This window comes from Geotrypetes seraphini, chromosome 10, assembly GCF_902459505.1.
Source record: "Geotrypetes seraphini chromosome 10, aGeoSer1.1, whole genome shotgun sequence".
Lineage (NCBI taxonomy): Eukaryota > Metazoa > Chordata > Amphibia > Gymnophiona > Dermophiidae > Geotrypetes > Geotrypetes seraphini.
In genome coordinates, this window is record NC_047093.1 from 118289647 (window position 1) to 118303394 (window position 13748).

General features: G+C 43.8%; 1 protein-coding gene across 1 annotated transcript in view; it reads left to right on the forward strand.

Annotated features, from left to right (window-relative positions):
- The window catches only part of KCNT2 (potassium sodium-activated channel subfamily T member 2), a 242521-nt gene that overhangs the window by 63314 nt on the left and 165459 nt on the right, over positions 1–13748 (forward strand). The window contains exon 3 of the mRNA XM_033961358.1: positions 11457–11565. Within this exon, the coding sequence (XP_033817249.1) occupies positions 11457–11565 (109 nt within the window). The remainder of the gene's footprint in view (positions 1–11456; positions 11566–13748) is intronic.

The following is a 13748-nucleotide window of genomic DNA, read 5'->3' on the forward strand; positions in this document are numbered from 1 at the left end:
TTGCCACCCGTCGGGCTTCTTTCTTTTCAGTCACTGCTCCTTCAATTTGGAACTCTCTCTCTTTATACATCGGAACAGAACAAAACTTGGATAAATTCAAGAGTAGTTTAAAATGCTTTCTTTTTAAAGATGCCTACAACTGATTTATCCTTTTTTAAATAATTTTTTAAATTATTATGCAATCCCTATATGTCTTATCCTATTGTTTCTATCCGTTTATGTTCTCTTTTGTTTTCTTGTCCTCTCCCCATTCAAGTTTGTCTGTCTTGTAAGGATTATGTTTATTATTTGTAGTCAGTCCCCTAATTAATATTTAAACAACTTTTATTGTACAACGCTTTGAATTTTATGTTAAGCGTTTAATCAAATTTTAATAAACTATGAAAGTTGGCAGTGATTGGAAAAAGCCAACATTCCCGATTTTTCAAGGATGTATATCATTTACAGGTACCTGTGGAGTATTATGCTAACAAGAATGCATAGGTAACCAGAGAAAGATTTTGGGCCAGATTCTGTAATTGGAATATAGAAAAGATAGGCACCTAAAGCTTGGTGCCTATTTCATGTCAACCACACTTAGGCGCCCATTGCAGAATCACACTTAGCGGCGCCTAACTTAAAACATAGGTGCCTGTAATGTAGACAAGGGTTTTAAAGGCTTACATTATAGGCACCTAAGTCCTTTAGAGAATTGTGCCTAGTGGTACCTAAGTTTTTTCTACCCATAAACATGCCGACTTTGATATTAGGCACCATACGATAGCTGCCTATCTTTTATAGAATTGTGCCTAAGAAGATTGGTGCCTATCTCCCAATTAATTTTTTTTTCAATTATGAGCTTGTTAAAGTTCATTATTGAAGCCTCAGCTGTCACTTTTCCAAGTTGAAGAACCCTAACCTCTTTAGTCCAGTGGCGTACCAAGGGGGGGGGGAGGTCCGACCCGGGTGCACTCTCCAAGGGGGTGCACAGCCGGCCAGATCCGGAACCTCCCGCGCTGCTTCAAACAGCACTTCAGCGCTGCTGCCGTACTTAGAGCAGAGTTGGCAGCCGCACTGAAGTGAAGAAGGTCCCGCGATGACTGGGAAGAGGTAAGTGACGTCGGGGGGGACCGGCAGCCGCAGTCATCACGGGATCTTGCCGCAACTAACTGCGTCTGCCTGCCCAGCCTCCTCCAATGTCACTTACCTCTTCCATCCGAGCAGAAGCAGTCATTGCGGGACCTTTGGAATGCAGAAAGAAAGGATGTCAGAGTGGTAGGGAATCATGCTGAAGGGTGACAAAGGGGGGTCAGGGTGGTAGGCAATCATGCTGAAGGGTGACAAAGGGGGGTCAGGGTGATAGGGAATCATGCTGAAGGGTGACAAAGGGGGTGTCAGGGTGGTAGGGAATCATGCTGAAGGGTGACAAAGGGGGGGTCAGGGTGGTATGGAATCATGCTGAAGGGTGAGAAAGGAGGTCAGGGTGGTATGGATGCGTGGTGGAGGGAAAGAAAGGGGCAGATGCTGATGGAATTGCAGGGAAAGAGACATAAAGGGGTACAATATTGCATGGAATTGGGTTGTAGGGAGCGAAAGGGGGCAGATGCTGATGGAAGTGGGGGGAAAGAGAGAGTAGGGGCAGATGATGGAAGTGGGGAGAGAGAAGAGGGCAGATGATGGAAGGAGGGGGAAAGAGAGAGAAGGGGCAGATGATGGAAGTGGAGAGAAGGAGAGGGAAGAGGGCAGATGATGGAAGTGGGGGGGAAAGAGAGAGAAGGGGCAGATGATGAAAGTGGGGAGAGAGAAGAGGGCACATGATGGAAGGAGGGGATAAATAAAAGGAGGGCACATGATGGGGGAAAAGGATTGAGTTAGGGAAATACTGGAGGGCCTGAGGGAAAGAGGTGGCGAGCTGTAGGTAGACAGTAAAAAAGGAAATTGATGAGAGGATAGTAAGAACATAATCTAGATGGATGCAGAAAATAAATTGAAAAGGAAAGTGAGGGAACAAAGGGATTGCAGAAGAGGTGTGGGAGAGGGAAGGAGAGGAGAGAGACGCCTGACCAATGGGGGTGAAAGGAGAGATGGAAGGGGGAGGCATACAGTTTCTGGAAGGGGCATCGAAGAAGAGAAGATGCCATATAGGGGCAGAGAGATGGCAGACAATGGATGGAAGGAAGAGAGTAACAAGAAGAAGAGGAAAGCAGAAACCAGAGAAGACAAAGGTAGAAAAAAAATTTCTATTTATTTATTGCTTTAGGAGACATGTGTCACTGTTTCTGTGGTGTTGCATTGAATGCAGAGTCCAGCTTCTTGCTGGTTCAATTTAACTTTTGCTTATGTATTTCTATTTTATCCCCCCTTTTACAAAACTGTGGAGCGTTTTTTAGCACCACATGGTTTTCTGTTAGGATTGACAGTGTAGGATTGATCTGTACTAGTCTGGCTTGTTTAGTTTTATAATGGGTGTATTGATGTTGTACTGCTCACTGCATATGTAAGATGCTGCCTTTTCCTAGGTACTCATGTGTGACGTGTGGATTGTTACTAAAAATCATGTTTTTCGTACAGATGGGGGGATGCCATAAAATGATGGGCCCCAGGTGTCACATATGCTAGGTACACCACTGCTTTGGTCTTTCCTCATACAAGAGGAGTTCCATCCCCTTTATCATCTTGGTCACTCTTGTTTGAACCTTTTCTAGTTCCTCTGATCGTTTTTGAGATCAAGCGACCAGAATTCTTATATACGCTCTGTCATGAACTCTGTATGGTTTACAAGCATTTACTTGGTGTAACTTTGTACTAAGCACGTATGTGCTTAGGCATGAGCATTTACCCACCCTTAGGGCTGGTGTAAATATTTGTGCCTAGTTTCCATACATATATGTATAGCATAATATTTTATAGGTTGGATAAGTTTGCACTCCTCCTTTGCATATATCTACCTGTAAAATATGCACTATTTAAGATATGTGCATATTTACAGAATAGCACTTAAATGGGTGTTTTTACAATCTATATGCACACTTACACGTTTATATATCAATATTCTATTTAAACTGACCCCATTTATATGTGTCTATCTCAATATATCTATAGCTCAATATATTTCTCGTGTGTGTGTATGTGTGTTGCATTACTGAATAAAGTAGAATATGTAAAATCTGAATAAAGTAGAATATGTTTTTTAAAAATGTGTGTATTACTGCAGTTTTTTTTAGCAAGATGCTAAATTACCGGCCTGAGCCTGTTTATGACTGTCCTGCTACTGTATATTAACCTTTTTCTGGGCAGACCATTTCTGAGGGCAAGAGGACAGATGAACCTCTGTGCCCACTGGCTTCTCTTTTGACTGCCATAGGAGTACCATTTAGCAGTGGCGTACCTAGGGTATGTGGCACCTGGGGCCCATCATTTTTTGACACCCCCCCCTATGTAAAAAAATATTTTTTGTAATGACCATGAAACAGAATAAATGGTCAAAATAGAAACAGGCAGTGAAAATTTTCTTATATTCCAAACATAACATAACATAAATTATGTCTGAATTGTCATGACATCAGAAGTACATATGGAGTAGTTGCAGGTGATGCTTGGGACAGTTCTGATTGTGTTAGTTCGGTTTTATGTGTTTTTTGAATAGAATGGTTTTTATTTCTTTTTGAAGGTTTTGCAGTATGTGGTCGATGTCAATTGGGTGTAGAGTTGGGGGTCGAGTGTTGCAGCTCAAATGGCTAGGAGGTTGTCGAACAGTTTTTTTCTTTTGACGTTTTTGGTTGGAGGGTGTGTGAATGGTGCACAAGTTCTCCTATGTCTGTTTGAAGTGGATTGAATTATTTAGCTGAAGAAATTAGTTACCCCCTCATCCCACACACATTAATTCTCTTCCATTTTTGTTCCCATGATAAAAAACACTGATAAGTTCCCAGAAAAAAAATACATTAAAATAAGAAGTGAAAACAAAGGCCCTACAGATGAGAACATAACATAAGAATAGCCTAACTGGGTCAGACCAATGGTCCATCATGCCCAGTAGCCCATTCTCATGGTAGCCAATCCAGGACACTAATACCTGGTCAAAACCCAAAGAGTAGCAACATTCCATGCTACCGATCCAGGGCAAGCAGACACTTCCCCCATGTCTTAATAACAGATTATGGACTTTTCCTCCAGGAATTTGTCCAAATCTTTCTTAAAACCAGCTACACTATCTGCTTTTACCATAACTTCTGGCCACTTCATTTTTAAGTTTAGATCTTTCCTTTCAAACAGAGACCTTGCTAGATGTCAAATACAGCACAAGGTAACTTCACATGGACTTAGCTGTGCAGGAAATGTGAATCTCCTCATACACCCACCATATAGTGCAAAAATGTGCAAAGGTCTGTTTTTTTCTTTCGATCACTACATAGCCTAATGCCACACAAGCAGCGCTGTTACAAACATATTCTGTAGGTCAATGCTAAGGATAACAAAGTTTCCTTCCTTGGACCAGAAGGAGATACTGATAAACCACTGGAAGAGATCCCAAAACAACACCCAAAGACCCACTCAGTGTGTGAACCAGTTGAGTGGAGTGGACTAATTGGGGGGTGGAAATGGGCCCGGAGTTTGCTCAGCAGAATTTCCCAGACCACCTCTTCCTCTCAACACATTGACACGCTGCCACCATCACCACTAGGAACACCTCACTGGGTAGGCCAGCTATGCTATAAACTTTATAAAACACATTATTATATTTTCTTATAAAGCACATATTTTAACTGAACTCTCTGACATCCTCAGCCTTTCCATTCACAAAAATAGAAGGAAGAAAAGTTCCCATTTCCTGCTGTCTCATGTCCCCGGCCTATACAATATTTTTTTTCTGCAGACCCTTCAAAAGTCTGACCAAATCCTCGTTTCACTTGCATTATAAAGTACTGAGGATGCCATCTCTCCCCAATCCCAGGTCCTAATATCTAAGACAGTAGCGCAAACTAATGCTGCCAGATTCAGGAAAAAAATTTTTGATTCAATTCAGCCTATTCAATTGGTTTTTCAATTCGATTTTCCTGCCCAGTTGGGTGATTTTTTTAAAAAATCCTGGTGGGTTTTATAGCTTTTTCACCCCCTTTGGCTTCTCCTAACCACACTGGCGCTGTGGAGTAAATAAAATAACGAACCAAAAAGGACTTTTCCTCTCTCTGTTAAATCCTAGCTCACGTTTGCAGTCCAACACCAGCTCTGTCAGGATACACATTTCAAATCTGACATATTATAATCACAAAACAGAAAATAAAATTAATTTTTCTACCTTTTGTTGTCTGGTTATATTTCAAATCTTGTTGGTCCAAGGCTCTGGTTTTCTTCTGATAACTTGCTTGCCAGGGTCTCCTTCTTTCTGCATGCTAACCATCCATCTGCCAACTCTGTCCTCCCTTTCCATTTCCCTTCCCTTCCCAGGAAGTCTGGTATCTTTCCTTTTTTTCATCTCCCTCCACAGATCCACCTTTTCTTAACTACCCTTTCATCCGGCATCTCTCCCTCCTTCCCCACCACCCCAGAGTCCTCCATCTCTCCCTTTCTTTTCCTAATTACCCTCCTATCCAGTATCTCTATCCCTCCTCCACACCATCCCTTGTGTCCAATTTCTCTCCCTTTCTGTTCCTTCCCTCCCTAAATCCAATGGTCCATCATCTCTCTCCCTCTCCTCTATTTTCAGACCCATTATTTCTTCCCCCCCCCAAAGTTTGGCATATGCACGTCTCTTTGAACACCCCTTCCCTCCGTGTACTTCTAAATCATGGTCCCCCCCAAAGGCCTGTCCCCCCTTAAAGGTCTGCCTGTCCCCCCTTGAAGGCCTGCACCCCCCTTGAAGGCCTGTCCCATCCCCTTGTAGGCCTTTCCCCCCTTGAAGGCCTGCCTGCCTGTCCCCCCCTTGAAGGTCTGCACCCCCCCGAAGGCCTGTCCCCCACTTGAAGGCCTGCACTCCCTTGAAGGTCTGCACCACCCCCGAAGGCCTGTCCCCCCCTTGAAGGCCTGTCCCCCCCTTGAAGGCCTGCCTGCCTTTCCCCCCTTGAAGGCCTGTCCCCCCCCTTGAAGGCCTGCACCCTCTTGAAGGTCTGTACCCCTCCAAAGGCCTACACCCCCCCGAAGGCCTGCACCCCCCTGAAGGCCTGCCTGCCCCCCTTGAAGGTCTGCACCCCCCCCGAAGGCCTGTCCCCCCTTGAAGGCCTGCCTGCCTGCCTGTCACCCCCTCCCCCTTGAAAGCCTGCCTGCCTGCCCGCCCGCCCCACCCTGAAGGCCTGATGACCCGACCCACCCCGAAGGATCGCTCGCCCCCCTGGCCTCCCCGCACCACCTATGAAGCAGCCGCAGCAGGATCGCGAAGTCAGCGTCAGCGATCCCTGCGCTGCTTAGGCGCTGCTTCCTGCGCCATGGTCCCGCCCCTCCTCTGACGTCAGAGGAGGGGCGGGATCGCGGCGCAGGAAGCAGCGCCTAAGCAGCACAGGGATCGCTGACGCTGACTTCGCGATCCTGCTGCGGGCTGCTTCACAGGTGGTGCAGGAAGGTCAGTGGGGCGAGCGGTCCTTCGGGGGTGGGGGGGACTGAACGGCAAGGCCGGGAGCACCCCCTTAGGGCTGGCACCCGGGGCGCACCGCCCCCCCCGCCCCCCCTTGGTACGCCACTGCCATTTAGTTACTGGACATGAAGTTGGTTTTAGAGATTTTTAAAAAATCTAGTTACTGGCAGCTCTTTTCACCTACTTCAGAAACTGACTTTTTCATTATATTTGCTTTGAGCCTGTAACCTAGTTATGAAAGATTCTGTGATCCTTTTTTAATCAACTGAGACTTCTGCTCTATTACCCTTATACATTCCACATTTCTAATTTAAACCAGTCACTGTACCAAATGTCATAAGAGTTGCCTTATTGAGTCAGACCAAGGGTTCATCTAGCCCAGTATCATGTGCCCAAACAGTGGCCAGTTCAGGTCACAAAGAGGAAGGAATGGCCTAGTACAGGGGTCTGCAACCTTTAAGACATAAAGAGCCACTTGGACCCGTTTTCGAAAAGAAAAAAAAACTTGGAGCCGCAAAACCATTATAAAACAAATCTAACACTGCATATATTGTTTCTTATCTTAATGCTATATACAGGATCACTAAATTGAAAATAAAATCATTTTTCCTACCTTTGCTATTTGGTGATTTCATGAGTCTCTGGTTGCACTTTCTTCTTCTGACTGTGCATCCAATCTTTCTTCCTTTCTTTCAGCCTCCTGTATGTTTCCTCTCCTCCAGACCTCATTCTCTCCCCCAACTTTTTCTTTCTGTCTCCCTGTTCCCCCTTCTTTCTGTCTCCGTGCCCTCCCCCAAGCCACTCGGTTTGCTGCCACCGCAATCGGGGAACAGCCCCCAAGCCACCGCCGTCCCAAGCTTTCCCTGCAGAAGTGTTGCGCTGACCAGCATTCCGCTCCCTGACGTCAATTCTGACGTAGGAGAGGAAGTTCCGGGCCAACAAGGCATTTCTCCTCATTCCATCCAGCCTGAGCCCCATCTCTCCTTGATCCAGCATTTCCCTTCTGTGTCTGTCAGAATTACAATTCCACCTATTTTCCAGCATCACCCTTCTTTGTGTCCATCTCACCTATATCCCTATCTCACCACTTTTTCAGAATCTTCATTTGTCTCTGTCCTTATCTTTACGCCATGTTCACCATTTGCCCTTTCAATGTCTTTATCTCCCCCCCCCCACTTTTTCAGCATTACTTCTATGTCTCTATTTCACCTCCTCTTCATGTCCCCTCTGTATCTCTATCCTTATTCAGTAGGTCCTGCTTACCCTTTCTCTTCTTTGTGTCACTATCTCCATTTTCAGCTTTCCCCCCTTTTTCCTTTGTTACTGCACCCTGTAGCTAGAATCTTTCCACCCTCCCTCCACTCCGGCCCAGCCCAGTATGAAAGATTTCCTTTTGTTTCCCTCCCCTCTCTCTTTCTCTCTCTCTTCTCCTCCCTCACCCACGAGTCCTGCATCTGGCCCTCTCCCTTCTACCTGCACCCGGCCACATCCCCTGCTCCGCGGCTCTCTTCAGCAACTCGTCAGCAGCAGTGATCAAGACAAGCTGCCGACATCGAGGCCTTCCCTCTACGAGTCCCGCCTTTGTGGAAAAAGGAAGTTGAAACAAGCGGGACTCGCAGAGGGTAGGCCCCGACGTCAGAAGCTTGTGTCGATCGCTGCTGCTGAGTTGCCGAAGAGAGCCGCGGAGCAGGGGATGTGGCCGGAAGCAGGTAGAAGGGAGAGGGAGATAGGAAGGCTGTAGATCTCCGGAGCATGACACCGACCCCGGCCAGGATGATTTCTTTTTCAGGCACCTTACAAGTCCAGCGTCGCGGCGGGAAATAGCCATGCTGAGCAGTGAGCTCAGCACTACACAGATGAAAGCCTTGCTTGCTGATTGGTCTGGCGGCACGGCGGGGCGGGGCCGCCGGACCAATCAGCAAGCAAGGCTTTCATCTGTGTATGTGCTGAGCTCACTGCTCAGCATGGCTATTTCCCGCCGCGACGCTGGACTTGTAAGGTGCATGCCTGCGTGACACACTACCGGAGCTGCAGCAAAGGTGGAAAAGAGCCGCATGCGGCTCTGGAGCCGCAGGTTGCCGACCCCCGGCCTAGTAGTTAGAGTTACAGCCTCAGCAACCTGAGGTTGTGGGTTCAAGTCACTTAATCCTCTGTTACCCCAAGTACATTAGATAGATAGTAAGCCCACTGAGACAGATAGGGAAAAATACTTGAGTACCTGAATGTAACCAGGACAAAACCAAAGAGACTTTACACATCAACCAGAGATAACGTAAAATTTATTCATCCAAATCAAATCAAGCTATGCCACTGTTTCTAGGTAAATGCATGTATCAGTTATGTGCAGCTGGATATTGCAAACATCAATATCTAAACCAGGGGTACCCACACTTTTTTTGGCTTGCAAGCAACTTTTAAAATGGCCAAGTCAAAATGATCTACCAACAATAAAATTTTTAAAAACCACAAAGCACAGAGAAAATGGTAATTATCATTTGTATTCAGGTTTTTTTCCCAGAGGTCAAGGCAGATGACTTTAAAATATGCAATGTCACCTCAGTAACAACTATACAAAAATAGACAAATATACCCCCTCCCCTTTTACTAAACCGCGATAACAGTTTTTAGCGCAGGGAGACCCTCGCAGCTCCCTCCCTGCACTATAAACCACTATCGCAGTTTAGTAAAAGAGGGCCATAGTGCAAAATATAGACACTCAGTAGATATAAATTCTCAAAACTGACACATTTTGATCACTAAATTGAAAATAAAATCATTTTCCCTACCTTTTTGTCTGGTGATTTCATGAGTCTGTGGTTGCACTTCCTTCTTCTTTAAATCCAATATTTCTTTCTTTCTACCTTTCTTTCTTTCTGCCCCCTCCCCTTTCTGTCTCTCTTTCTTCCCCCTGCCCCCTCTTTATTTCTGTCTTTCTCTCTACCCTTGCCTGTCTCTCTTTCTCTCTCCCCCCTGCCCACCCTCCTTATTTCTGTCTTTCTTTCTCTCTCCCCATGCCTGCCTGTCTTTCTTTCTTTCTCTCTCCCCCTGCCCCCCCCCCCAAGCCATCGTGCCGATTTCTCCACTTCCCTGATTTTTCTCTCTCCCTGCCACAACACCGATTTCTCCATGCTTCCCTGAGCCAGGCCTAGCGCATACAAGCGCCGGGCCCACACGCCTTCCCCCTGATGTCAAGTCTAACATTGGAGAGGAAGTTCCAGGCTTGTAGGTCCAGCGCTTGTATGCACCTGGCATGGCTCGGGGAGGCAGGAAGAACAAGATCGCAAAGGCATCGCGATCGACCATTTGGGCAGCCCTGGTCTAAACTATCAGCAGGTTGAATGCAACAACTTAAAAATGTGCTGCCTTCACATAGATATATATGTTGATATTTTGGAGCACATGTGTGTGCCATGACATGCACGTGTATGCCAATTTAGAAGCATACATGCCATTTTAGAAGCATGCATGTCATTGTTTTCTGAAGCTGTCACAGACTCCAAATAAACCTTGCAGTTTCAGTAGGGGATTAAGGGAGTGACTTCTCCTTATCATTCCTTTGCAGAACTGCACGAAACAAAAATCTTTCTTTGAACCAGGCATCCTTGGGTGCAGATGTAAATCCTGGCATTGATGTTAGCACCCAAAAATGTACATTCTCTTTTTGAAAGGGTGAATGCATGTATATCTTTTCGCCCCACCGTATTCGTATCCAAAACATACCCATACCATACCCCCTTATTAAAATAGACTCATAAAAAATATACATGTCTAAATGTAGGTTTCTGCACATCCAAAATGTGAATAACTCCTTTTTGAATACTGATTTGAAAGCTTTAGAAACTACCCTGCTTTCTAACATTTTAATTTATTTTTTTTCTTTTATAAATCTTTATTCATTTTCTTATGTTACAACAAGTGTTTTAAATAAATTCATTATAAACTTGAATAATCACACTTGATTAACTTACAGATTAATATCAAATTTAAAATTTCTTTAGAAAATCAATATTTTATAAAGTTATAATATTATGTAAGAAATTTAAATTAATATAATTATTATTGAATATAATAATTTTCCCTCCCTCCCTCCCTCCCTATCAATACTGAATGAGAAATCTTTATTCATTTTCATATGTTACATCAACAATATAAATTCATATTAATATTTCAGAAAACTAAATTTATATAATTCTTAGTTAATATAATAATATCCCATCCCCTCCCCCCTCCCTTCTATTCAGTAATACATGAATAAAATTTTTAAATGCTATTCTTTCCATATTTCATATTATAAATCAAGTATTAATATATTATATAATATTTAGAGATATGATCCCTTTTTCTTCTAATCAAATTCTATACATGGGAAAATTAATCATTCTTTACAATATTCAGTTAATGGTCTCCATATTTTTTGAAATTTATCTATATGTCCTTTTTGTGTTGCTATAGTGAGCTCCATTTTGTATATATGACATACAGAATTCCACCAGAATTTTAATTTAACAAACAGAGAAATTATCAGTTTAATCCACAATGTCTTTTTCCCTCAAGTTTAAGACACAGTTTTCTGGCAATCAATATTCATAAGTGCCGATTCCTTAACAGAAGTGACAGGTACTAACTCAGCGATCCTTGCTCCAATGATACACTGCATAATTTTACATGCATAAATATACATGGAGAAAGTATTCACAGACATAGTAGGTATAAAATTGTGCATGTATTTTCCCTTGAAAACTGATGTAGTCTAGATATATTATTTGAACAATACACCTATAATATAGCACAGAATATAGTGCTATAATAATCTTTCACATTGTGCTATGTCTTTTGACTTGAGCCTATATCAAAATCAAAAGCCTTTCTTTAGATTGCTCCCTTTTTTATATTTCTTGTATCATTCTAGGATCACCAAACCATTTTAAGAGCATGGGCTGTCAAAGATTTTGCTCCAAATTGTCCTCTCTATGTTCAGATACTAAAACCTGAAAATAAATTCCATGTCAAGTTTGCAGGTGAGTTTTAAATGTTGAAATGTATACATTGTTCAATGTACAAATTGTTCAGCGTCTTCATAAAGAGAACATTGCTTATATACATATCTTCTGAGATTTATATAGTAGGAGTTATTTTTGCAAAATTGTTAATGATTTCAAATCAGGCTGAAGAGATTTTGATCTAAATATAGACCAGGATTATATAAAACCAATCAGTGTTGTGTTTTAGGATATCCCTAATGAGGGAAAACCAGAGTAGTCTAAGTGATTGGAGCCTTCCGGTATTGCACTTTCACACCCTGGTATAGACAGCTATTAGGTTATACATTTTCTACACGAATCCCTTAGCTGGGCTGCCTTAAATGAGTCTACACGTCACAGTTTTAGATTTCAAAATCTTTAACCAAATGGACAAAAGGTTACTGTTGAAAGTCAGTTGTTTCCTGTTTTATAGCTAAGGAAAACTAAAGAATTCATGCATTTAGTTGCAAAAGCCTATTAACCACATAAAAATTCTGGGGGTCATTTACTAACAGGTTACAGATCATTAACAGCAAGTTGAAAGTTTGCTGGGAGCAAGCAACTCATACACAAGTATGCAAGGGAAAATCTGTAGATTGTCATTTGAGAAGGAACAAATTTTAAAGAATTTGAAATGTGGTTATTGGATTGGGTTTATTACATAAGAACATAAGAAGTTGCCTCCACTGGGTCAGACCAGAGGTCCATCCCGCCCAGTGGTCCGCTCCCGCGGTGGCCCACCAGGTCCTTTGACCTGTGAAGTGATTTGACCATTTTTATATCCTACCTCTGCTTCTATCTGTACCCCTCAATCCCTTTATCCTTTAGGAACCTATCCAAACCTTCCTTGAACCCCTGTACTGTGGTCTGGCCTATCACAACCTCTGGAAGAGCGTTCCATGCGTCTACCACCCTCTGGGTAAAAAAGAACTTCCTAGCATTTGTTCTGAACCTGTCCCCTTTCAATTTCTCCGAGTGACCCCTAGTACTTGTGGTTCCCCACCGTTTGAAGAATCTTGTCCTTGTCCACTTTCTCTATGCCCTTCAGGATTTTGAAGGTTTCTATCATGTCCCCTCTAAGTCTCCTCTTCTCCAGGGAGAACAGCCCCAGCATTTTTAACCTGTCAGCGTATGAAAAATTTTCCATACCTCTTGTCAGTTTTGTTGCTCTTCTCTGGACTCCCTCGAGTACTGCCATGTCTTTCTTGAGGTACGGCGACCAGTACTGGACACAGTATTCCAGGTGCGGGCGCACCATTGCACGATACAGTGGCATGATGACTTCTTTCGTCCTGGTTGTGATACCCTTTTTGATGATGCCCAGCATTCTGTTTGCTTTCTTTGAGGCTGTCGCACACTGCGCCGATGGCTTCAATGTTGCGTCCACCATCACCCCCAGGTCTTTTTCAAGGTCGCTCACCCCTAGCAATATTCCCCCCATTTTATATCTGAACATCGGGTTCTTTTTCCCTACATGCATGACCTTGCATTTATCCACATTGAAACTCATTTGCCATTTTTTTGCCCACTCCTCTAGTCTCGTCAGGTCCCTCTGCAGGTCTTCATAATCCTCCTTGGTTTTGACCCTGCTACAGAGTTTGGTGTCATCAGCAAATTTAATGACCTCACATTTCGTCCCCGTCTCCAGGTCGTTGATAAATATATTGAACAAGAGTGGTCCCAACACCGATCCCTGAGGGACTCCGCTTGTGACCCATTGCCAGTCTGAGTAATGCCCTTTTACTCCAACCCTCTGTTTTCTGCCCGCCAGCCAGGGTCTGATCCATCTGTGTATATCCCCTTGCACCCCGTGATTCCACAGCTTCTTAAGCAGCCTTTCGTGAGGTACCTTGTCGAAGGCTTTTTGGAAGTCGAGGTAGATGATGTCTATGGCTTCCCCCTTGTCCATCTGGCTGTTTATTCCCTCAAAGAAGTACAGTAAGTTCGTGAGGCACGACCTACCCTTGCAGAAGCCATGCTGGCTCGCCTTCAGTTGTCCATTTTTTTCTATGTGCTCGCAGATTGTGTCCTTGACCAGTGCTTCCATCATCTTTCCCGGGACCGAGGCCTGTAGTTTCCCGGATCTCCTCTTGATCCCTTCTTAAAGATGGGCATGACATTTGCTATTTTCCAGTCCTCTGGGATCTCCCCAGTTTTCAAGGATAGATTACATATTTTGC